The sequence below is a fragment of the Phycodurus eques genome, chromosome 21, assembly GCF_024500275.1.
Source record: "Phycodurus eques isolate BA_2022a chromosome 21, UOR_Pequ_1.1, whole genome shotgun sequence".
NCBI lineage: Eukaryota > Metazoa > Chordata > Actinopteri > Syngnathiformes > Syngnathidae > Phycodurus > Phycodurus eques.
In genome coordinates this window covers 7,024,592-7,049,747 of record NC_084545.1, presented here as the reverse complement: position 1 = coordinate 7,049,747, position 25,156 = coordinate 7,024,592, and the positions used below count along the sequence as shown (strand labels likewise).

Genomic DNA, 25,156 nt, shown 5'->3' with positions numbered 1-25,156 from the left:
CATGCGTGGTAGGTTGATTGAAGACAGGGTGCACCCGACTCTCGCCCAGAGTTAGCTCGGATAGGCTCCAGCACGCCCGTGATCCTAGTGAGGATAAGCGATATGGAAAATGGATGGATGGATGGATGGATGGAACATCATTTTGTACAGTCAGATTCTGTCTTTGTTAATCAATTGTTCCTGATGTTGTAGTTGCGTCGCTTGTCTGCTAGGGGGCAGCGTCAGCCACTTTTCTCCGCTGCTGGTTTGGAAACGCGCCAACGAAGAGCGTCACCGCTTCCTGGGCGTGACGCAGTTGTGACGTCAGAGGCGCGTCCCCTTCGCCGCCGCCGTGGCTTTGCTTGTGCAGTCTTCGCGGAGGTTAGCGCGACGGATAGAAAAAGTTTTCCTCGGAGAAACGGCAACATTCCCGGATCTGGAAACCACCATGTCTCTGCTCTGGATGTTCCTTCGTTTTTCATTCCAGTTCGTCGTTTTCCGGATGTCAACGTGCTGTTTTATTTTCTCCTTTTTGGTGCAAGATTTGCTCAGCAACAGTTCGGAGTCTTTTCTCTCTCTCTCTCTTTTTAATTGATTATTTTATCAAATCTGGGATCCCCTTCCCCTCTTCTCCACTCGTCCTGCAAGGCACATTAGAAGCATGGAGACGCTGAGGTAACAAGGTAAGAAATGCCCACTTAGTTACACACTGTTATTTCCTGTTTAGTTCACTTACTGTTGCAGTAAACTTGCTGCCATGACAACTTGATTGCATTCTACACTATGTTGCAACCTGACAACTTTGCAATTGATTTGATTTTACACTCTTGCACAAAATATTGTCAAGTGTCCATCATGCTGTTGTTTACATACGACTGACATCCTTTTACGCGGCTAAGGTTAGCTTAAGTGGTAGCTCTTTAGTTTAAAAAAAATGTGTACAAACACACACACACGTAAAATTTTGACATTTTTAATTATTCATACATTGTATTTTTGAAGTTGGAATGCTAAATGGCAAGCAGCTGCTGTTCCGGCCTTGCAGTACCACCCTTTACCACAAGCGATGCTCATCAGCGCTCTGCGAAAATAAGAGGCATAAGAAAAACAAACGGTAGCTAGAGGCTAAATTGTGTGGCTGGTGTCATAAAAATGTAAAAATATCAAAACATGCAAACATGTGTATCGCAAAGAGATGCCAATGAGACCGTGGTGTTGTGTTCGGTCAGTCAAAACTAGAGCGTGAAGAAGATAAAGCGCTAGCTAAATGGTAATTTTTGTGTTGTATTACTGACAATACAAATGCATTTTATGTAGTTTATAACTAGATATGGACGTTGCCATGCTAACTGACTAGCGGCAGGCGTTTACTTCTTGTAACACCACTCTTTACCACTAGAGGCGCTAACAAGTCATTGATATTCTCAGCTAAACCAAGAGTGACGAAGAACAAGAGCTATCTAAATGCTAATTTGTGTCGCTGTTAGTGTTGGAACAATTAATCGATTATCAAAAATATTTTGATAATTGATTAATCGTTTGGAGGAATTGTTAAACTTAAAACGTTTAGAGACATTGGTGAACTCGAAATTGTCCAAATTCTTGGAATTTCATCCTCTCAACAGAACAGACGGACTATTTTTGCTTAATGAAAATGACATTTGCAAACATCTGCTATTGTCTGGTCTTGTAGTACCACTCTTTACCACTAGAGATGCGAATGAGTCACCGGTTTTGTCCATCGCAGCAGCTAAAGTGAAGAGTTTGCTAGTTACTCATATCTGTAGCTGTTGTATACACTGCAATTAGTATAGCTGATTATTAGAGTATTGTAACATGGCCAAATAACACACAGATAAACCATACTATACATAAAAAGTACTGAAGTAATAATTTATACATTTTGTTACTTGAAGTTAGTATATCAACCGGATGATTCCAGTGTTTTTTATCGTCTTGATGCTTGTCTAGTGCTAGCTTCGACTTGGGCAGTATGGAGGGGGGAAAATGAGTGCCTGTCAAGATAGCAAAAGAAATTCAACTTTTGGAGGCAGTGGTTTATATACTACACTATATGGGTGTGGCGCATGGACACTTCACGGAACAATAATATACCGCCACTGCGTCTACAAATTCACAGAGCAATTGAGTAAGTGCCGCTTATCAGAAACTAATGCTGTCAGTACAACCGGCAAAACTCAACGCAGGTCTGTTTTCCTTTTGATTTTGATGTGATAGCATGGGGTGGTGCACCCGTGGGGGATGTGAGTGTTTTTGCATCACAGTATTTCAGACAGTGTAGTCCGGCTGTCACTTGGAAGTGGCCCTGGAGCCTAGCTGTCAAGTCACGGGTGAAAAACTTGGTATGGGGGATGCTTAATATGTAAGTTAGCGCCACTTATGTCATAGTGGGGTAGAACGGCTCACTCTCAGACGCATATTCAGAAATAGCTAAAAAAAAAAGAGTTAGTTGGTTGTTTAATTTCACACTTGTTTGTGATTATTTGTATACAAATCATTTAAAAAGTAAATTTTCAAAAGTCTGTGCCCTTTAAGTGAAGTTCTGGCATCGTAGAGCCACAGAAATGGGCTACTTGTCAAGACGCTTACTGCTGCTGTCAAAGGTTACGGTGACTCACAGGACCCTGCATGTTGCGTCAAAAGGCCTGGTTTTAGACGTTGCGTGGTTACAGTACAAAGCTGAAGCAAGTTTGCTTTGTGGGTGGGATGCGTTCACGCTATATCGCCTCATAGACAGACTCTATAGAATGGAGCTTAGTTGCACAATGTATACGGAGGAAGACGGCTTTGTTGTGACGCACCAAACTGAATCAAGACAGGAAACACAAACGCGCAGACCGGTTTTTAACTTTAGCCCGACGGCGACTGAACCCTTTCAGGGCCCAGCCGAGGTCGCCCGTCCTTATCTGTGAGAGTTCAGAGGTTGAACCCCCGCATCCCCCTGCCTCTGCCCGACCCTATGGAGAGGAAGTTGTCCCGATTGAGCTGTGTCTGCAATGGCTTGTTTGAGCGTAAAGACAATGCTGTCTACCGTGAGGGCGGGTGGATAGACAACACACACTTGCACGCCAACTTTGGACAAGTCTCGCTCGGGGCATCCTTGTTTTTCATCTAGGATTTTTAGGGATAATTAAAAGGCTGGATTCACCCTGCAAGTCCAAGTGCATTATCCTGACTTTTTTTCTTCTTCGAGAGGGAGCGTTGTCTACGACAACACATGCAAGCATCTTCTAGTGGGAAAAAAAATATGACATTAGACTCATTTTAAATTGCAAGATGAACTCAATGAGCTCTTTTCTCTTTATTCCTGAATTCAACAATTGACAGCCGCAAGCAGCATATCATGCACTGTCCTGAACAAAGAGCCGTATTTCTGTAACCGTTCCCACAGTTCAGTAATGAAATGCTAGTATAGTGCTTCTATTTTCCTATTTTTTGTACTTTTTCCAGAATTCAGTTAAGCATAGCGATACATCCACTGTCTTTCCGTAACCAATCACTTACATTCATCTTCATCAGCCACAGTTTGGAAATATGACCTTAGAATAGCGCTTCTATTCATCATCTTTTTTTTGTTTTTTTTTGTTTTGGTCCTTTTCTTTTTTTACCTCTTCGGTGTTTAGTGAGACATAGCAGCATATCATACACGTTCTTGAATAAATAAGTGTATTTCTGCAACCAGTCCTTTGTCGTATGTCGTCGCTCGCCATCCACATTTGGTTAGTGAGATGCTAATGTCGTGCTTCTTTTTTCTCACCTTTTCCAGTAGCATCTCATGCACTGTCTTGAATAATGAAGTGTGTTTGTATGTCCATTCCAGAGACAACACAGTTTGATCTTTTGATGCCAGCAGCAGTTTAAGCATAACAAACAATAAGTGAGATGGAAGTTTTTTTTGTTTTGTTTTTTTAACAAATCTTGATGCATTTTTAACGCTGTTTTTCTTTTCTTTTTTTCACTGCTGAAATGGAAAACTCTTGACTACCAAGAGCCCTAAGCCCCAAACTGCTTGACGGTAAAACAAACACGCTCTCTCTCTCGCTCTCTCTCTCCTGTTGCTGGACCACAGCTGTTTGACATTCTGTCTCACCGCGAATGAATTGTCAGCACATAATGGAGATGACGGCTTAACTCCAGATCCCTCTCGGGGTGAGAATACAATTCTCCCCGATCCAACCGGCGGCGATGCTGTCGACTCTGGGCGAGAATCGGCTATTTTTAGTTCGTGTTGTGTGGCCGACAGTAATGGCCGAGAGATCTAGCTAGCTAATAGAGCCGCCATTTAGTCAGAGGTGGATCCTTTTCCACTGTAGTCTCATTTCTGTAGCCTTATGAGTTATTGGTGTATTTACCACCCTGCCAAAAAGTTGTCACTTCAATTTGTAATTTTATTGTCTTCTGTACTTTATCATGTTGTGGTCTTTTCGCCTCTCCCAAGGACGTTGTGTTTTCAATGTTCATTTGTTAGATTGCGGGATAATATACTTGATGGTTTTCCACTAAACTTTGTGGACTTTTGAGTACAGGCCAATATTTTTTTGTCCAGGGTCCTTTGGCAGTGTAGTAGTTCACATGAATATGTAAGTGTGTGGGTGGATTTTAGTGTCTTTGTAAGGCGCATACATAAGAAATGCTTCACCATAGAATACAAAGACGAGCTACAGAGACGTTTACACAACCTTTATGCAAAATTCGGTATTAACAATAATTTCAATTTAAAATGGTAGTACTGACCGTTTACAATATTTCATGATTTATTGGTAAACGACCTCGCCTTTATTCATTTTCATTCTTATGCATCAGAGCAGCGGGCGGTGCGAAGGCCCATTAAATGAATCGTCTTTTTGGGGATCACAGCATTACCAATAATTAAACTTTAAAATAACATTTGTGCAAGTGTGTGTATCTTAGTGTATTTAAGGGGTCATAATGCACTCTGAGGCACCCTTGGAGTTAGAAAAAGAGTTGTTGACACAAAATTTGGTGGACATTTCTATCAACCTGTCAACCATTTTGGGCAAATTTTAGGTCTGGGGCAAACTCCTACCAGGGTATTTGTCCAAATGAGCACCAATCAGAAGGTATCTTTTAGGGCTGCGACGATGAATCAAATAACTTGATTAATTTGATTACTAAAAAAGGTCGACGCAAAATCTCTGCCTCGAAGCTTCGTAGCTATCATTTTCCCACACGGACTAATGTTACTGCAGACTCATGCACCACTGCAGTCAGAAAAAGACTTTCAGAATTTCACTTAACAGGGAAAATAAGGGGTAATGTGTACCACAATAGCACCTCTATGATCATCAAGGTAAGACATAAATGTTAGCTAATTTAATGTAGCCGAGCATCACTACTTAGAACGTATTGTAATGCCCTCGCAAGTAGTCAAGGACACAGGTGCTGGTGCACTTTCTTTATTGAACAAATTGTGAAAAAAGCAAACACATAATAAGCACATTCATACACAAACTGCTGATGGCCACAACTCACGCAGAGTCACTCAACACACAGAATGGCTAATGGGTTAGGCATTTAACAGTCAGCCAACTCTACACTCTCATTCGCTGACGCCCACGGCACTCACCAGGCCATGCCCCATCTTTTAAAGCCATTCACACACTGAAAAGTTAGTCTACTGTAGAACGTGAGGATGGCGAGTGGCAACCCCTAGTAGACAAAAATAACTGCACCTCACTTGCATCTTTTTGTTTATTAATGTAAAATAAATTTGTATGCGATTACTCGATCAATTGCTGGGGTCATCAATAGAACACTAATATCTTAGATAGTGATGCAAAATTGCAAAGCCTCTTTGACTATGCCAGCTAAGGTGGGCAGAGCATGGTGTCAAAGTTTGATGATCATTTGGAGGATTAACCATGGAAAAGAGGACACAAGGGCCTGTTCATTGCTCTTCACAGCTCTGATTAGAATTGTCAACTGAGGGACAGTTGTAAGTTTCCAGAAGACATTCTACAGGGGAGTCGAGTTCGTGTCTGACAAGGCCTCCTGCAGGGTGACATTCTCTCATCCGCACACCTCGAAGCCTGGTGCGCCTCCCTTCCCAGAACTTGCCAGCTGGTGACTCATGCAGGGCGACCACAGCGCAGCACCGTCTTGGCCGTCGCTCAGTGGACGGACGGACAGACGGACGCACTAACGGACGGACGGGACACCCCCACCACTGACATTTTGTTTTTCTTAAAGGAGCCAGTCACCGAACTGTCTCGCTAAATAATCACTCCTCCGCTTCCTGGCCCCTGTTGCAACTCCTCGTCCGCCGGGGGTTGTGGCCACCGTCCCCTCGATGACTTCATCCGCTGTTGATGGTTTTTATTTTGGAAACCACATTTAACACCCCGCCATGACTTGCTTGCGTCCACAGTGTGAGCACATGAAGACCTCTTTATGGTCACAGTCTTAGAATCGGTATTTAAACAGTCCTCTTCATCATGCTGTTCACCTCTTGTCATGATGAGACCAAGCAACATATTCTGTGCTATCTTGACTAAAGAAACATGTTTCCATCAGTATTCCAGTGACAACACTATCAAATCTTGTGATGGCAGCGACTATTTGTCTGCAGATTTTTGCAAATTTTGGTTGCAATGTATCTCTCCCCCTTATTCCTTAGTTTTGCGCGGGATAGTCCAAAGCAACGTGTCATGTACTATCTCAAAAGAGGCATGTCTCTCTGACTTTTCCAATGACATTTATCCTCACTGTCCAAAATTCCATCCTGTGACGCAAATATTGCCGCAAGCAGCATATCATGCACTGTCTTGACTCAAGAGGTGTGTTTGCATCACCATTCCAGACTATGGGAGGGATGGCAGCAACTATTTATGATTTTGCAGGTTTCAAATCAAATCTTCCCCTTATTCCATAATTTGGCAAGAGAAAGCCGAAAGCAGCATATCTTCATCTGTCATCTTTACTTTTCAGAGTGAGAATGTGACTTCATTGTAGAACATCTTTTGGTCTACAGATTTTGCAAATTTTCGGGCTCCACTGTCGTTTCATTACTGCAACCAGCATGTCATGCACTGTCTTGAAGAGGTGGGTTTCTGTGATGTTTACAGTGACAGCACAGTTCGATCTTGTGATGCCAGCAACCACTTGTCTGTAGATTTTTGCAAATTATGGTCCTAATGTATTCCCCCTGTTCCTGAATTTGGCGAAAGATAGCGGCATATCATGCACTCTCTTGAATAAAGAGGCGCGTTTCTGTAATCGTTCCAGTGACATTCATAACTCACCGTGCACAGTTTCATCACGTGACACCAGCAGAGAACCGTGATTTTTCTGCAGATATAGTTGCAAGCAGTATATAATGCATTGTCTTGACTAAAACGTGTTTCCATCACTATCACAGCGCCAGCACAGTTTGATCTTGTGATTTGTCTGCCGGTTTTTGCACAGTTGGGATTCAAAATATTCTTCCTCCTCCTTATTCCTGAGTTTGGTGTCGGACAGTCGTGAGCAACATATCATGCACTCTCTTGAATAAAGAGTCGTGTTTCCGTGACCATTCCAGTGGCATTCATCTTCACCGGGCACGATTCAAGGAGAAGGACATGGAACTCCTTATTCCTGAGTTTAATGAGGCATATCCGTAAGGAGCATATCATGTATTATCTGACTAAAGACACGTCATTCCGTGACCGTTCCCCCATGCCTGCAACAGATTTTTGCAGTCGATGGTGTACAGTCAATCCAGATTGTTGAAAGGCAACAGGCAATCGCGACAAGTCGTTGTGCATTTTCTCTACAGCTGCTCCTTTAACAGCTATTCACAGCCACACAATTTAAACATCCATAACTCATGATGAGTGCATCATCGCCTGCAGGAACCCCTTCAGGAGTCTTGATGATAGTTGCTCCCTGTTGATTTGTTTGTTTGTGCAACTGTTGTCAAGTGCAGTCAGAGGCCGTTTTTCACCTGGCTACGTGCAGGGTTGTGTTATTAGAAGTGGACATTCCCATTTTAATTTTGTGTCCAGCATCAGATTAACTGGCGTTTTGCAGCCAAATTTCGCTGCAATGTGGTGGGGCCAAAACAAACTGTTTTTGTGGAAAATCCTTATAGCGTTGGGGGATGTTTTTTGGCAGAAGTCTGCACTCTTTTCCGTCAGCAGGATTACGCAAAACCTCGCTTCTCTTTGTAGAACTCCCGGCTGAGGATTATTGTGAAAGCTGTCGAAGACACTTCCAGTCATTCAAAACGGCACAGCCAGAATTTTGATGGAGAACCCTGAGTGACTTTTTCAGGGAAGAGAGTCTCTGTGTGTTCAGTGAGGAAAAGCAGATCTAGCTGAATGGCAGCTGACATTAAAAAGGTTGGCAGGGATCATTGTTATGTTTCCCGAAGTCAGTGTGAATGAGTCCCAATTGGAAGTAGGTAACCTAGACAGGTTGATGACTTTTTTTGCCGATGTGGAGCATACCATCAAAGTTTGTTGATCATTTGGAGGGTGTGAGGTTCCGGTTCAATGCTGTTTGCAGCCTTAATTGGAATTGTATCTCGCTTAAGGTTTGTTTAAATAAAAAATAAAAAAGACTGTGTAATCTTGCTAATACTCCAACAGACAAACTAATACCAGAAAGGTAAATACACCATTCTCAAAAAGTTAGGAATTTTTTGGGTTTTCGGGTGAATTTTCTGGAGGAATCTAAAATGTGTTATAACCTTTACAGGTGAACTTAAATTGAGCTTCTCTAAATTTTTAAGTGCACATATCCAACTGTTCCGTGTTTGAGTAGTTTTTGCTTTTTGTTCCCTAACAAGGAGCTGAATGGCAAAATTTGTTTGATCCATGAATCAACCAATATGTCCTTGTTTAATTAGAATTGGTGTTTGTACAGTCCTCTTCATCATGCTGTTCAAATTTGACACCATGAAACCTCACAATTGATCAACAGTACCTTGCAATTGCGGGGCTTCAAACAAGATGTTCTCAAAGGGACCACTGAGCTCACAGTGTCATCAGCAGGTTGCAACAGAGAGAGACAGACTCAGAGTCACAGAAAGACATACAAGTGTCTTTGGAAATAAAAAGACAAAAACAACAACAAAAACACCTGTTGTGAATTTTGCCATTCAGCTTCTATTTCAAGAACAGCACATTGTGCAAAACGTACTGAAACATTCAATAATTAGAGATTCACATTCAAATGTTTAGCAAAAGTTAAGTTTACCTTTAAACGTTATAATGCATTTTAGACGAATCCTGAAATTTCACCTGAAAGCTGAATTAACCTCTTTTTCGGAGTAGTGTTTTTGCAGATCTGTTCTGGTTTCTTTTGCAGCATTGTGTACATTAGAGGGATCCCCACATATCCGTCCGAAGTCGATCTAATTTCTTTGGGACTCCGCGAGGATGATGTCAGACGTGAGATCATGCCGTTCACACCGCAAAGCAGCTGCAGAGAAAACCTTTCACCTCTCAAGTCTCCAGAGAGAGCGAGAGAGAGTGAGAGAGAGAGGAGGGAGTTCCCCTGTTTGGATAGTGACGCAACGTAGCTGAAAGACGTTAGCGTGGATGGGCTGTGACTTCCCTTTAATCGGAGTCTTAAAAATACGACTGGAGCGGGAGGTTTTTGGGCTTTGTCCGACATCAAAGCCGGACCTCTTCTTCATGTTTTGAAATTGCGCCACAGGTTGGGCCTCATGAATATTTATGAGTACGGAGGCTGTGCCACCCCACCCCCCCGACCCCCTGGGAGGACTCACCGCCTCGAGAGCGACCTGTAGTCACCCAAGAAGCAGCACTGGCTCGCCAAGAAGTGTGATCGGCATTTGGATGGTGATCAGTGGGCACCACAAGCCTGGCATCATGCTGGGCTATGGGTTTGGAGGGGTGGAGAAACAGATGGGCCATCTGGTGACTCGCTGGCACCGGACAGGTGCGACTAGCATCAACAGAGCGGACCGTGCAGTGTTCCGAGACCACCTGCCGTACTATGACTCTTTCACGTGTGGTCAGAAGCGCCGTTGACACGTTTATCAAGGTCTGACTCGAGGAAAAAAAAAGGACATTGGTCAGTGTTGTCCAAGTTCTTTAGAAATTGTAATGCGCGACATTTTAGTTACAGTGGGTGTTCAATTTAAGACAGACTTATGTCCCTTTGGTGCTTATGCAATCCAAATTTGCACACAAGTCAGACCGTGACTAACCCAAGGACCCCCTGTACAAACCACAAAAGTTACTCAATAAAAGGCTTAAATAGCTTAGGGTCGACATTGGGGCAATCTGATGGAACACACAGTAGGCCCAAAAAAATCCAATATATTGGAAACGACGCATGTTTTGAATGACAAAAGGAATCGCTATATTGTTTCGAACTAGTTCCATATGTTGCTATTTGACTGAATGATGCAACTGCTTTTACCTGCCATTCGAAAGATGGTACAGGGGGACCTCAGTTTACAATGGTGTTCCATTCCTACGGTGGCGACATAACCCCTAACTCGAAACGCCCTGTAGTCTATCACTAGCTTATGCTAATGCAGTAGTAAAGTCATTATTAGAGTAAATACTTGTATGAAAAACACCAATATTTCTGCATCTTACTGAGTCACTTACAGCAGTAGTGGAAGAAGTACTGTTTCTCATTGTTTGTTTCTGCATGACTGTGTTATAAGTGTGTGACTATATACTCCGTTTCTCTTATTTACAATATTACATGAGCCACTAATATAATAACTATTATTATTCTAATCTGCCATGATTATCGTGCTCCAGTTGCAGATGTTTTGCACTTTCATACAGCCCTTCACTATGTTGCTGTTTGGTCGTTTTGTTGTTGTTGTTTCCACACACACAAATACACAACTTTAAAACACGTGCACACTGGGGACATAGAAACACACATTGGTGGAAAAAGAGACAGACAATCTGGCGGAGGGTGGCTATTAGTCTCACTGCACGCTTTCTTTGGATAATTACACCATCCAATATATCTGTCTGCCTGTCTATAGAAGTAATCTTGTCTATACTTTACTTCTGAACTGCTTGTAATGGAGATGGCACATTTTTGGTCCCTGGAATTTTTTCATTTTATCACATGGACGAAAGTATCGAGACACCTATTGATCAAGACTCATGACAAGATACATTTTTTTATGGGGTTGTAAGATTTTTATAGTGGCATTTGTACAGTATCAGTTTCACAACCCTAAATAACAACAGCCTTTCCTTATTGTGTGCTTTAAAGATGCGACCGTATCCCAACTCACAGCTGTATCCTGACATAACCAATAGCAATAGACGTACTGTTATCTACGACAGCGAGCCTCGCTTTTTCCATCAACAAAAGCGCAATACAGGTTTTTCTCATTTAAAAAAAAAAGGAAACAATGCAAAGTCAATATTTTTTTTTCCTAGCGCACCATCATATACGCTATGCAATTGGCTGGTGACCAGTGGTCTGGCCCAACTTCCTCCTCCATTCGAAAAACATGCGTGTGTGGTTAATTGAAGACTCTAATTTGCCAATTGGTGTGAATGAGGGCATGAATGTTTGTTTGCTAGAACATCTGAACTTCATTTGGGGTTAATCAGAGGCACTTACAGTGGCAGGTGCGTGCTGACTCACATTTTTTAAATGTGATTGGTTAATTCACACATCTCAGTTATAAGGTATGCAGACTTGTGTCATCACATTATTTGAGTTATTTTTACTTCCCCTCTCAAAGATTTTAAAGAATGGAATTGAGTTGTGCAGTTTATAGCTCACATACATTAGTTGTGGAAAATGTTTTAAAATGATCTATCTTGATCTTTTTGTTTTATGGAACAAAACATTTGCATTTGTTTACCGGGTGTTTAGACTTTTTTTGTATGTGCCCTGCAATTGCCTGGCTACAATGCTAGGGAGTATCTCGCCTCTCACCCCAAAGTCAGCTTGGATAGGCTCCAGCTCATCTACCACCGTAGTGAAGACAAGCGCTGTAGAAAATGGGTAGATTCTTATCATCGCACCTTTTGTCTGGGTCATCACCAGTACCTGTCTTCTGCAGTGGTTCGTTTTTCATCCCTCTCGGAATACCGGAGCAATGCGTGCATGTCACTGTGACAACCTTAGGCGGGAGTGTTCGTAGGGAGGGAGGGTAGGAAAAGGCTTGGAAACAATATCAAAGACGGCGCAAGACCGCTGTCTCTCGGAAACCACGAAGACTTGAGGGTATTCACAGGATTCCGCAACCAGCTCTGCTGTCAAAAAGGATACGTGGCTCTCAGGAGAGCGTCCCTGGTTAAATAACGATTAAATGCCAATCTGGTGGAAAGTGCAGAAAGTACCACCTGCGTCCTGTTTTCACAATCTTCGAAAACACACTTCTCGTTTACATGCGCGTGTGTGTGTGTGCTGAAAAAGTGTTTCTATTTTGCAGGGTGAAGTGTCCGCTGCCGGCCGAGAGAAGTTGAGCTCCGCGCTCGAGTTCAACAGGGCCACTTCCTGATGATGACAGTAAACATGGGTGAGTGGTGGTGCACGAGCGGGAGCGCACCTTCCTCACACTTCCTCTGGTGGGAGAAAAGAAAACAACACACAAAAAAGTGCACAACCGGCAGCTCCAGATGGCCCGTTTTGTTTTACGACATTCTTTTATGAAATGTTCCCTCCGTTTTATACACTTTATAAGACTATACACTGTGTGGGTGTATTTCCACTATTTAGACCAGGGGTCCCCAAACCTTTTCCTGTGAGGGCCACATAACCTTTCCCTTCTCTGATGGAGGGGGCCAGGGTCAGTTTGTAACAGAAAAAGTGTGACGATCGCAGGGGTGCCTAAACATAAACATTTATTGTTTTCCAGAAAGCAACACATAACCAAATATTAATAACCCTTTCCGGGATCTTCACAGAAAAAAAAGTCAGGAAATACGTACATATGTATTCTGCTGAGCTAACAGGCCACCTTTTAGCTTTGAGAGTTTGTTTGCTCGCATTTGGCCTTGCAAGCTATCATACTTGTCTTTGTGACGGGATTCATAGTGTCGGCCCAGATTGTATTCTTTGAATACCGCCTCTCGACAGATAAGACAAACAGCCTTTTCTTTGCATTGAACAAATAATAATAATTGTTTGTCCACTGCAGGTTAAATGCCCAGCATTCTGAATCAATTTTTCTCTTTCCTAACCTTTAAGGCATTATTCTGTTCTATTTAATAGGGGCGAGTCTAGGATTTTCTTCTGGGGCGGGGGGTTCAGGTAGGGGCACAGATTGCAGAAGGGTGGAATAGAATGTCACGTTCTATTCGTGTATTAGTCTCGATTGCGTGGCCAGACTGGAAAAAAAAAAAAAATCATAATGCGTCTCTGGTATTGTTCAGAGGGCCGGGCCAAATGTGGAGGCAGGCCTTATACGGCCCGCGGGCCGTAGTTTGGGGACACCTGTTTCGACAATAAAGCACTGAAATAATCAGATCAATATATTTTGTCCAAGCAGACTAAACCTAGCATGTTTTGGATCTGCCTTGTTTCCACAGATGACGGTCTCCAAAATGGACCCCGACAGCCCAGGAACTTACAAGGTCAGTTTTCTGCATTTCATCACACAGTGGCCGCGTTCCTCGAAGGCTGGATTTACACTGCAGGTCCAAGTGCCCAATTCCCATTTAATCTCTATTTAATGCCAACACTTGCGATTCGTATCTCAAATAAACTTTTCTCATTGAAATGAATGGAAATGCGATTAATCCATTCTAGCCGCTCCCCCTAAAAAAACAAAATTATTTTAAATAAGAAAAATAGCACTCTATAGTATTGTGCTGTATTAAAACATACAATAAGAACTTAATAAAGTAAAATGTAAAGAATTAAGTTTTTGCAATGTTTTTTCACTACTTCACTTCACTTCTGCTGAACTTAATCCTTGTTACTATTTTGGCTTTTTTGCGATACTCCCTCTCACATTTTTCTATGATGTCATGCTTTAAATTAATTTACATCATCGGTGCTTCTCCGCTCTCACTTTCCTAGGACCCATGCTTGGAAAAAATACATTTGGCAAAATAACTGCACAAAAAAAAAAAAAAAATGGAAAATGCGAGCACAAAACACAACAGATACCTACCTGCACAACAGATACCTACCTGCACTGAGGCAACCAGCATGAACTGATCATGGCCAGATGTTGTGAGGTTGGCTGCCACCACAGAAGTTAGTGTACATGTCAACTCAAGGTCCCATGCCTGAAAATTAAAAAGAAATGGGCTAATTGTGTTTGAAGCAGCCAGTTTGGGTGAATTTCAGAGCTTTGGCAAACTCCTACCCTGTAATTCACCCAAATAGTTCAGAATCAGAACCAGGTACACGCGACAGATGGACGTCGGTAAATTGGGAAGCTTCTCCTGACTATCCTATCTAATGTGGACAGAGCATGGTGTCAAAACTTTAGGCTATCATTTGGAGGTTTAGTTATGAAAAAGGGGGTGCAAGGTCCCTGGAAAGAAAAGGGGGGGGGGGGGGGGGGGGGGGGGGGAATGAGCCCCTGACACCAGTTTCACCAATCAACACGAAATTGAGTAAACATGTTTATCATAGCAGGATGCATGCAAAAATCTCAAGGACGTGGCCTGATTCCAATCTGGATCGCGTGCGTGTGTGTGTGTGTGTTTCATTTATTCACGTGAAACATGCAGTGTAAATCCAGCCAAGCGTTTTGTGTAATCAACAATGAAAATGGTTCATGTCACATATTTTTACACTAACGAAGTTTTAACATGTTTTTGCTATGGAATAATTGTGAATTATCCTTCTTTGAAGCATTGTTATTGAGAGAGAAGAAACTAAATATTGATAAAAACCATTATATTTGGAATTCTTTTTTGTTTGTTTATCCCAGTTTTGGATAATTGCACACGATCCAAGTATAGGCAGTTATCGTTCACACACACACACACACACACACACACACACACACACACACATGCACATGAGTTAACTGCTGAGCCCCATATGAACTCTGTTGGTAACCAAAACAGCAGCACCCACCGATGCATGTGAGCAGTGTCTCTTAGTGTTGACTCTTACTGCATGTTCTGTGTTATTCAAGGAAAATTTGTGTTATGCGGAGACGCCATCGTTTGTGATGATTAGGGTTCCAGTTGACAACACGACGTGAGGGTGCTCCGCAATATTGTGTGCGTCCATGTTCATGTAGCATGTGTACACAATAGTAATTTCTATAGTTTCGGTAGCTTTGTAGTACGTACAAAATAAATACAAACTCTTCTCTTAGTTCTTGTCAGCATTCTAGCAGGTCAGTCAGTCAGTCAGTCAGTTTAAGAGCAAGGGTAGTCAATGTGATTTCCCGAGGAAAATTCCCGTTCTGACCCCCCAGCCCCCTCTGCCACGACAATATATGAATAGAGGATTAACTATGTTCACATCCTCTTTTAAATCAGAGCCTTTCTTGTTAGTCAAACTTTAACTTCTCAAACACGCTACTGTCAGTTTTTTGCAAGCTGGAAGTTTTCTAGGACCACGTTTTTGATGGTGCGTTGCCTCGTGTAGTTGGTGTGTGTGTGTGTGTGCATGTGTGTAGGTGTGTGTGTGTGTGCATGCATGTGTGTGTGCGCGAGCTTGTGTGTGGAAACGAAGTTAGTACAAGTTTGTCTCCGGCTGCTAATCCTGCCGGATGCCTATGCCATGATGTGTCACTCGGCACCAGGAAATCCCCTCAATGTCTTTATTCAGACTCTCGCGTGCACACATACACACACACACATACACACATAGTTTTGCTTGTCACAGCTCTGTTAAATCTTTACGCTGCCGTTTTTGCATGCGACTTTGAAGGTGAAATGAAAGCAAACACTCATACGGCAGCATATACTGTCGCTACCGTGAGAAGCTAACGTCTCAGTCCCCATCTTAACTACTTCAAATTGACTCAAATGCATGTTGTGGTAAAATGTTGACTAAAATAACACATGCAAAACACTACCTTTGATCATAAGTGACAAAGCAAATGGGAGCATATAGCCAATTGTCGCGAGAAGCTGACATTGCAGTGTGTCTATTGTTTTTTCAAACAGATGGACTCAAGAGGACAGCATCAGTCACAGAAGAGTCAAATCCACGTCCTTTGTTCACAATAATTAAAAAAAAAAAAAAGGTCCTGTGAGGACACATTTTGGTCAAACTCCCATTTTTCTTTTTTACAAGCTTTAATATGTTTGTTTGAAAAAGTCCCTTATACTTTATTAGGTCTTTTTTTTCAGTTTATCCTAGATAGAAGCCTGGGAAAAAATGACTTGCAGAGCAATGATGCAATGCCTAAGCAATCGACCTCCATTGTATAATGTTGCTTGCTGGGAGCTCCTTGCTGTAATGCTGGTCGAGATTTTACCCAAACACCGGAGAAACAGCATCAGAATTCATGTGCAATACAGTACATCGAAAGAGCAGTCGGGTCACATTGACACCGCCGTTCCTTGGCAGCGATATCGCCCCCCCAGCGTTCCTCTGGGCTGGCGGTTAGCCTTGGCGAGTCGGCTCCTCATTTATATGCAAAACGAAAACACGCAACAAAGACGATACGTGATGTTCATACCTGTAAACATATTTTACTCGTAAAACGTATAAAACGTTAGGCACCATATACAGCACAGGTGTCAAATTCAAGGTTCGGGGGCAAGATCCGGCCTGTCACATTGTTTTATGTAGCCCGTTAAAGCAAATCATGTGTGTCTACTTTGTTTCTTGCTCAAATCTGTACCAAAATTTCAAGTTGGCTTAATTTCTAATAACGGTGGGATATTGCGACCTTTTTTGTTACCACACCCCTTTTTTAAAATTAATTTTACAGTAGTTGAACAAACTATTTTGCTTGACTTCGGATTTCATTAATATTATTCATTCATTTGTTGCCTATGTGTAATAATATGATGAGGTGATAGTTTCACAGTCATCACAGCCCTTTGACAAAAAGGAGTTTGACACCCCTGATACAGTATTAAATTAGGACTGGACTATCATGCTTGTATGGATATTGCCTCATTTTCATAACATAAAAGAATTAAAAAAAAAAAAATTTCAAGTCACCCCGCCCCCAAAATTAGTCTCTTTCCTACTTATTAGTCTTTTTTTTGGGGGGGGGGGGACAAAATCTTACTAACTTAAATTTTACGTTGTTTTTCTTACGGGCGATGTTCAGTCATTTCATTGTGATTGAAGCATTATTCTATGAAAAAGGGTTAGTGAAAACCTAAAAGAATTTAAAAAAAAAAAAATTCAAGTCACCCCGCCCCCAAAATTAGTCTCTTTCCTACTTATTAGTCTTTTTTGGGGGGGGGGGGGGACAAAATCTTACTAACTTAAATTTTACGTTGTTTTTCTTACGGGCGATGTTCAGTCATTTCATTGCGATTGAAGCATTATTCTATGAAAAAGGGTTAGTGAAAACCTAAGCTAAGCTAAGTCTCAAGCTCCACTCTGTGCTCTGTTTCGTATGGATATGGACTTAGAGCCATAGATCCATTTTTCCCAGACTTACAAGAATATAAAACAGTAGTGCCGCCAAAATAAAGTCTATTTGATAAAAATGTTTGTGCATTATTTTTGAACAAAATGTTACTGGACGGTATGTTATGTCATTCGAAACCATTGAGATTCCTGGGATTTGGACTAGTTGTCATCGATATTAATGTTGTACTTTCTCAAATAACAAACATTAACATTAGCATGAGAAGGTAACGTAGCTGCATCTTCACTCAGTGGTCTATCTTGTCAAAAGGATTTGCTTTTTGAAGTCTCGAGGGATGAACGTCCTTATTCCGAAAGATTTTCTGATTGAATTGATGGGAGGACATCCCGATGTTCCCAGACTTTCCCAAAGGCGATACCGTTTCTTTTCGGAAGTGTTGACAGCAAAGAGCAAACCGAACCGAGGCCCCCCCACCGTCGCCCTGTGAATGACGACGTTGTCCTCCCATTTCATCACTCGTGCGTTTCTTTAAAACGTGTTTCTGTAGACACACACAAGCGCACACAGGCAGGCTTCTGTTGTTTGTTTTGTATCCTTGACTGCGAACACACAGTGTGGTGTGCGGTTCTCAGGCTGTAACAACACAGAGAGATGAACAGCGGCCAATGAGAAACAGAACAAAACTCTCTTAACTTCAGTTAACTTCTCTTAACGCTTTCAGATGCACTCAAATACACGTTCAAATATAACTGACATATAAAACACAGTTCTTTCAGAATGCAATTGACAAGCACATGTCTGCATATAGCCTGTTGGTGGTGAACGCGAGAAGCTAATGGCGCAGTCTACATCTTCGCTCTCTTGTTAAAGAAGGACTTAAATGCACGACAGCAGTCACGGATCATCTAAAATCTGAAACATATTTTCCCCGAGTGCCCATCCATGTCTTAGTGACTCAAAAAAACCAAGATAAATCGTTAATTTCCTGAAGTGGAGTAATTTGTATTCAGGACAGACATAGTGACTCACTTCCTGACATGGTTCCAGTTAGACGTGCCGCTAGAGCCGTTGGCTTACATTGTAACTAGTTAGAATGTAACTGGCCCTCTGAGGTATGCCAGCTATGTCTTTGTGCTATCCCTTTTTCTTATCGCTATCTAATGCTTAAACAAGAAAAAGACATGCTAATCGCCTCTTTTCAATATAAGCAGAAAATTCCTACTACATTATCATTTCATGGTTTCTCTCAAAACAATGAAAACATGCTTGGTAAGTGTTTAAAGTAGGCATATGCGAGTACTGTTGATGAAACGGTGTTATGAGTTCATATCTTGATGATATTTGCTAATGGTCGTGGCACAGGTCAAAACATTAGGTACACTTTTACATTCTGATGAGATCCAAAGCAATAATGCTCAAAGTATTACAGAAAATAAATTAAAAGAAAATCTAAAAATATGACAAAAATACATACTTTATTAAACAATGTAAAAAATGCTTGGCAAAAATACAAATGTATTAGGAGATAACCTAAAACTCTAGGCAACAATACAAAAATATTAGGGAAAATAAGATAAATATTACATAAAACTATTTGGAAATGTTTATTTGAGAAAACATACAAAAATATTAAAGTAAAAATCTATCCATCCATCTATCTGTCCATCATTTTCTTCTGCTTATCTGAAAAATAAAAAAAACTCCTAAGATTAATGGAAAACAATCTTACAGCCATTTTTGAAAACAAAATATTTTCGACAGAAAATACAATGTTATCCTTTTTTCAATTAAAAACAGTATTACATGCACCCTAAGTCTGTGCTTTCACCCTTTTTATCGTGTTATTTAGGAAATAACATGAAATTGTTGAGCCCAGTGTTTGTGCGGCACCCGTATAGACATTTTTAAAGCTACTACAATTAATTAATTAAAACGGTACATTTACCAGTATCTCTATCCACTCAACTGCTCCATTTGTCTGCATTTGAACATGGATATCCCCCTTTTGTGTATCATGACCTCCTAGAGGGCCCCACCAATGCGTTGTGAATGTCTGGCCTTCTAATTAGAAAGAATGCCGTCTTTCCTGCTGTTGCTGTTGCACTGTACAGTGTGTGCGCTTGGTGTCTGAGCATCAACAAAGCTCCTCTTAAGATTAGAGCACCACTGGCATAATTGCTTCTATTAAAGTCTTGTGCGTGTGAACATGGGAGAGTGCGGCTCGACGTGTGTGCTATTTTTGCAGCGGTAACAAAGGTTCAATGAATGAATTCTCATGCTTTGATAAAAACGTGTTGTTTTTAGGGCTGTATGTCAAAAAATGAGACAGAAATAAAAAAAAATATTAAGGAATAGTACAAAACATTATACCAAAAAATATGAAGAATAAGAAATTAGTGAGAGAGAAATCAAAATTCATATCACAGTTGCCATCACTGGCACTTGCGTAATCTAACGAGAGCTAAAGCAAAAATGCTCAAATTATTCCAGAAAACTCAAAAGAAATATACATAATATAAAACTACCCAAATATGAGATAAAAAAATTATTAGTCCAAATAATAATGAAAACATTACATACAAAATACATATTGGGAAACAATACAAAATATTAAATTAAAAAAATTATTTAAAATATAAAAATTAAAATATTACTCAAAAATACAAAGCTATGAGAAAATAATACAAAATATTAGAGAAAAGTTACTAAAATATAAAAGGAATAATACAAAAACATTTGGTTAAAAAAAACTACAACAATATTAAACAAAAAATACAATACTAAGGTATCGGAATTTTTTTTTAATGAAAATGCAATGCTCCAAATAGTACAGAAAGAAAATATCCAAATGATCCACAAATATGCGAAAATAATAATATAGAAAATATTGTCCAAAAAACACAAACTACTATACAAGAGATGTATCACTTTAACATACTTCCTCAACACCAATTAGTACTTTCCTTTTGAGCCAAGCCTTCTGGAATCTTAGGGAGTCACAGAAAGAGCGCACAAAACACGAAGTGGAGTTTTTACGCAAATGGTTGAGCGCAGGTTCCACAGAAGAAAAATTTAAATAGTTGAATTCATCAAAAGTAAATAGGTGAAGGTTAGCTGTAGAGCAAAACCAGATCATAATACCGACACATGATGGATGATAATTATCAGTTTACTAGCTTTTCGAAAGTGGCTGAGTGGCTGTTGGTATTTGTGTGTATGTGTCTTGTGTGGGAGGGCGGACTTTGAACGAGACACGCGATCATCATGAACAATAAAAACTTCCAAAACAGAAGTTACTCAATGCCAGAAATATGTCAAGGAGGGAAAGTCTTACCTGGATGACTCGCCCTGAAACTTCAGGGTTTTTGTTTGTTTGTGTGTGCATAAACAGTGAACTCCCATTCATAAGTTCCAGACTCCTCTGCTATAGTTGAAAATCCACAATACTAAGAGACCATATCAATTTATACTTATAGTTTTACCCCTACCACATGCTTTAATCTGCAATCGAAAAGTATATCTGCAATCTTGCATGCCAGCTAGCAATAGGTGACCAGCAATATAGCGGGGGAACCCTCTTCAGTAATAGCAACTTATATGTCCTCTGGAGTACAATGTCGCGACTGCGTGTAACTCACCTGTTGTGCTTCCTTGCCCTCTTAGATGATGAAGAAGCACTCAATTCCATCATGAAGGACCTCGCAGCCCTGGGTTGCTGTTACACTCAGCACAACAGCCACAAGCCCAAGAGCAGAACCTTGCTGTACAAGCAGGTAATCAAGTCCAATCAACCAGGAAACCCTGTGATAAAACTTTAAGTGGTAGTTTTTTACCTTCTCACCAAATTACAACGATATACTCCACAAACATGGCTGACACGCTTGCTGAAAACATTTCACAAAGACATGCTACCGAAATTGACATGCCACAAACATGGCTAAAATGCTACAATAAGAATAACATTCTACAAACACGGCTGACACTCTACTGAATACTGCCTTCCACAAAGATGGTGGACAAATTGTGAAACGAACAACATTCCACACACATGGCTGACATGTTTGTAATTGGGGAAAAAAAGTTATTTGTTAGTCCGCTTTTTTTACTGCAATAGTTAAAAATGCTGCTCTCAGTAACCTTTTTTTTTTAGATTTAATGACTCTTTCCAAAGAAAGTGTGGAGCCAGAGATCAACTATAATGGTAAACTAACAGTGAGCGAGAAGAGTTTCGGGGGGCGGGCCTTCACTTTCCTCTCAGCCAATCGGCCGCTCGCTCTCCTTGCGCTATGACCTCACGCAGACTTGCAGGCTCCTCTGGATTCCTGCGCCTTCGGGTGACGCTTCTATAAATAGAACTGCTGCGATTGTGTCATGCTGCTGCCTTGTCGGACTCACGTCACATGATGGCGTTATCTGAAATAAACCAGAGGATGTCCAAAGTCCAGCTCGGGGGAAATTTGTGGCCTGTGGCTTTTTCTTTTTATTGGTCCACATAGAAATAAATGAAAATAATTAAACTTGGCTTCAAAGGTGTTACAATCCTTTGATGCCAAGTTATTTGAATTTCCTGGTGTATGTCGAATTGTCACAGTCTATGCCCACATCTTCTGCCACAGTTAATATTTCCATTTGTCTAGTATCCCTGATTTCAGTTTGGGTTTATTTGACTGAATTCATTCATTAGGAGGAGTTGGTTATCGTGAATTCACCCAAAATGCTTCAAACCAAAATGGCCAACGTCCTCTTCAATATTGGGCATGAATCCCTGCGACGGTTTCGTGTGCTCTGTTATAACATACATGTCCGCCCAAATATTCGTGTTGATGTGTGAATCTGGTTTCCGGGTCACATTGTTTTCCAGGGGCACACAAGCCCCCATTTTCTTGACGAATGATCATAAAACTTGAACAAAATTAGCTAAAACTAATTCCATATTTAAGGCAAAATGGCTTCTTTATTTATTTTGGTGCATCCTGTCACACTGCAAAAATTGGTCTTCAACAAGAAAGAAAAAAAAAAAAAGTCATGAAATTAGGAATGTACTACATTATTTAAGGAAAATTATCTGCCAATAGAATGGGTAGATTTCTTAAAATACTGGAAGTTAACATTGCTAGTCACATCTGTGGTTAAGCGCTAACAAAACAGTTTGCCTGCAGTTAAAATTGATTTCACTTCTCATAAAACTGTGAATTACTGAAGCATTTGGTGAGTTTTTGATTACATTCAAGCCCCCCCCCCCCAAAAAAAAAAGGCGATGTCGACATCCGTGCAGTTGCAAACTCATCTCACGTCAACTTTGCCATTAAATTGTGAATCACTGAAAGCTTTGAGTTTTTTTTAGAATGTTAAAGCCCCTCAAAAAGGCGAGTTAATTGCCGGAATAGAAGAGATTTCACATCCATGCTCAAGCCATAACAAAAACAGTTTAAGTGCATTTGGACAGACACTGATTTCACTCCAAATTTATGCCGTAAAAGTGTGAATCACTTTCAAGGTCCATAACTCCCTTCTGTTTTTGTCGTTTTGTTTCTCAACAGGATTTAAGAGTCAAGCTGGAGCATGACAGAGAAAAACGGTACGTATCCCAGCCTTAACTCTTCAGTCCGGAGCTCTTTTTGTTATGGCTGGGATTTTGTGTCAAGAGAGGGGTGCGGGAGTAATCACAGTTACATGCTCGAGTGGCGCAAAGAGAAGGAAACATTCTTGCATTGACATTTAGCCGAGCACTTGCGTTTCTGGCTCGGGAAGCTCAAGTCTCACGAGATTATGCCAACGTCATGCCTTATGATGGTTTGAACGGCAAGGTTTGAGGCATATTTTTCTGAAAAAAAAAAAAAAAAAAAGTTCAACTCCAATTTTGTCCACGTTTAGGGGATGTTTAATTAAAATAATGAACTAATTGACCATTTTTTTCCAAAATACTTGCCCCTGCGATTGGCTGGTGAGCAGTCTAGGGTGCACCCAAACTCTCATCCCAAAGCTGTCTCACCTGCCACCCTAATGAGGACAATCACTTGAGAAAATGGATGTCCATGTTTGGAACTGGAGGTTCCAAACAAACCCTCTCATTATTTTTCCATTTGACATCCCAAGAATCCTTCAAGACAAACAAGGATTTCTCAAAGAAGCACCAGTGGGAATCAGACAAGAACTTTCTAGAATAATTGTCTTGCCTTGATTCCAAAAAATACAGCTCAGTGCATTTGGCCATTGTTGCGCCTCCAGCAGAAAAGGACTTCACACTGGCTTTGGCCACATTTTCACAGCTCCTAATTGGTCGCCGGCAAGGAGAGTACGAGATGTCCGTGTACCCGAGTTGCCTTTGTTCCGCTGTCTAGCTCATTATTATTTTTTTTTATTATTTATTTTTTTTTCTGTTAATTTTTTTCTGTGAAAGAAAATGTGTGTCAAATATTTGTTGAGACTGTCATCATGTGTGTCATAGGAAGTGCATTTTTCTATGGGTTAGTGTGTGTGTGAAATTGCCATGTTTTTTTCCATTTTGTTTCATGTATATTTTATTTTTGCACAAACAGCCGTCCATATATGAGTAATTAGATATTTAATTCATTAAATATTACATGCACATATATATTTTACCAATCAGATGCAGATGTAAATTCACACACGCTTATTGATTCCATCAATAAATAAACACAAACACCTCTCCATTACCGTATCAGGCGTCTTAAACCACTGAGTAGTTTTACTTTATTATAGTTTACTGCACTGTGTTCTGTTATTATATTTGCATGTCAGTTCCGAATGTTGAAGTCTCACTTAAAATAGCGCCTGTAACATTAATAAACGGTTTTACGACAGCCTGGAACAAATGAATCCGTTTCCCAGGATTTGGCCGCCGTCTGCCGGTCTGCCTGACTCAGTAGAACCGCGTCGCCCGTCCACAATGGAATCTCATTGGACCGTCTCTCTTTTCATTGGCAAGCAGTTCAGGGCAGGAAATGGGAACTGAGTTTTTTTATTTTAATTTTTTCCCTCTGGCTTTGCCTCATAGCCTGAAGGAGCACACTGTAGCTCTCTCTGAATATGTACAGTAAATACAGTATGTACAGTATATGATTTGACTGTGTTATTATTGTAGCTGTCCGTCAGCTTAATCAACAGATGATACATTTCCAGACGGTTGCTTCACTTTATTTGCAAATTGGTACTATCAGATACAGTGTGCTCTGCGGTCATTTAACACCATGAAAACGAAGTATAAAAGAAAACTTATCTGTTCCAAGATCAATACAAATTACAGTCAATCATGCAACTATCGTTTTATAAGTACAAAGAAATTACCTCTTTCCGCTCGCCACAGGCGCTAATCTAAGATCGAAGAAAGCTTTGTTTCTTCTGTAGGAAATATTCAAAGATTGAAATGTGAATAATAGAACGATTAACATAAATAGAATTACAGTTATTTGGGCAAAAATCTGTGCACTTTTGGGTGACTGTGACTGTGCGCGCTCCCACATGCTTGCTTTTGACAGGAAGGAAAGGCATATCTGTTTGGAGCAGCATCCTCTAAGCAGTTCTTTATCACACACATCATCTGGGAGTATAAACAGAGATGGCAAGTGTTTAGCTGTGATCTGCAGGCCTGCCCTGTCTTCCCAGAATCCTCTTGTCCAATGAGGAAACTAGCGAGCGCTCATTAAGATAGGCACGGTCTGGTCCTCTGATGGGGAAATGACGTGGGTAAAACGA

General features: G+C 40.9%; 1 protein-coding gene across 1 annotated transcript in view; it reads left to right on the top strand.

The window, feature by feature from the left end:
* Positions 1 to 339: 339 nt before the first annotated feature.
* The window catches only part of map3k22 (mitogen-activated protein kinase kinase kinase 22), a 47,133-nt gene continuing 22,316 nt past the window's right edge, over positions 340 to 25,156 (top strand). Inside the window, exons 1-5 of the mRNA XM_061666152.1 lie at positions 340 to 662; positions 12,398 to 12,484; positions 13,497 to 13,541; positions 21,104 to 21,213; positions 22,981 to 23,018. Coding sequence (XP_061522136.1) covers positions 12,466 to 12,484; positions 13,497 to 13,541; positions 21,104 to 21,213; positions 22,981 to 23,018 — 212 coding nt within the window. The 5' untranslated portion in view covers positions 340 to 662; positions 12,398 to 12,465. The remainder of the gene's footprint in view (positions 663 to 12,397; positions 12,485 to 13,496; positions 13,542 to 21,103; positions 21,214 to 22,980; positions 23,019 to 25,156) is intronic.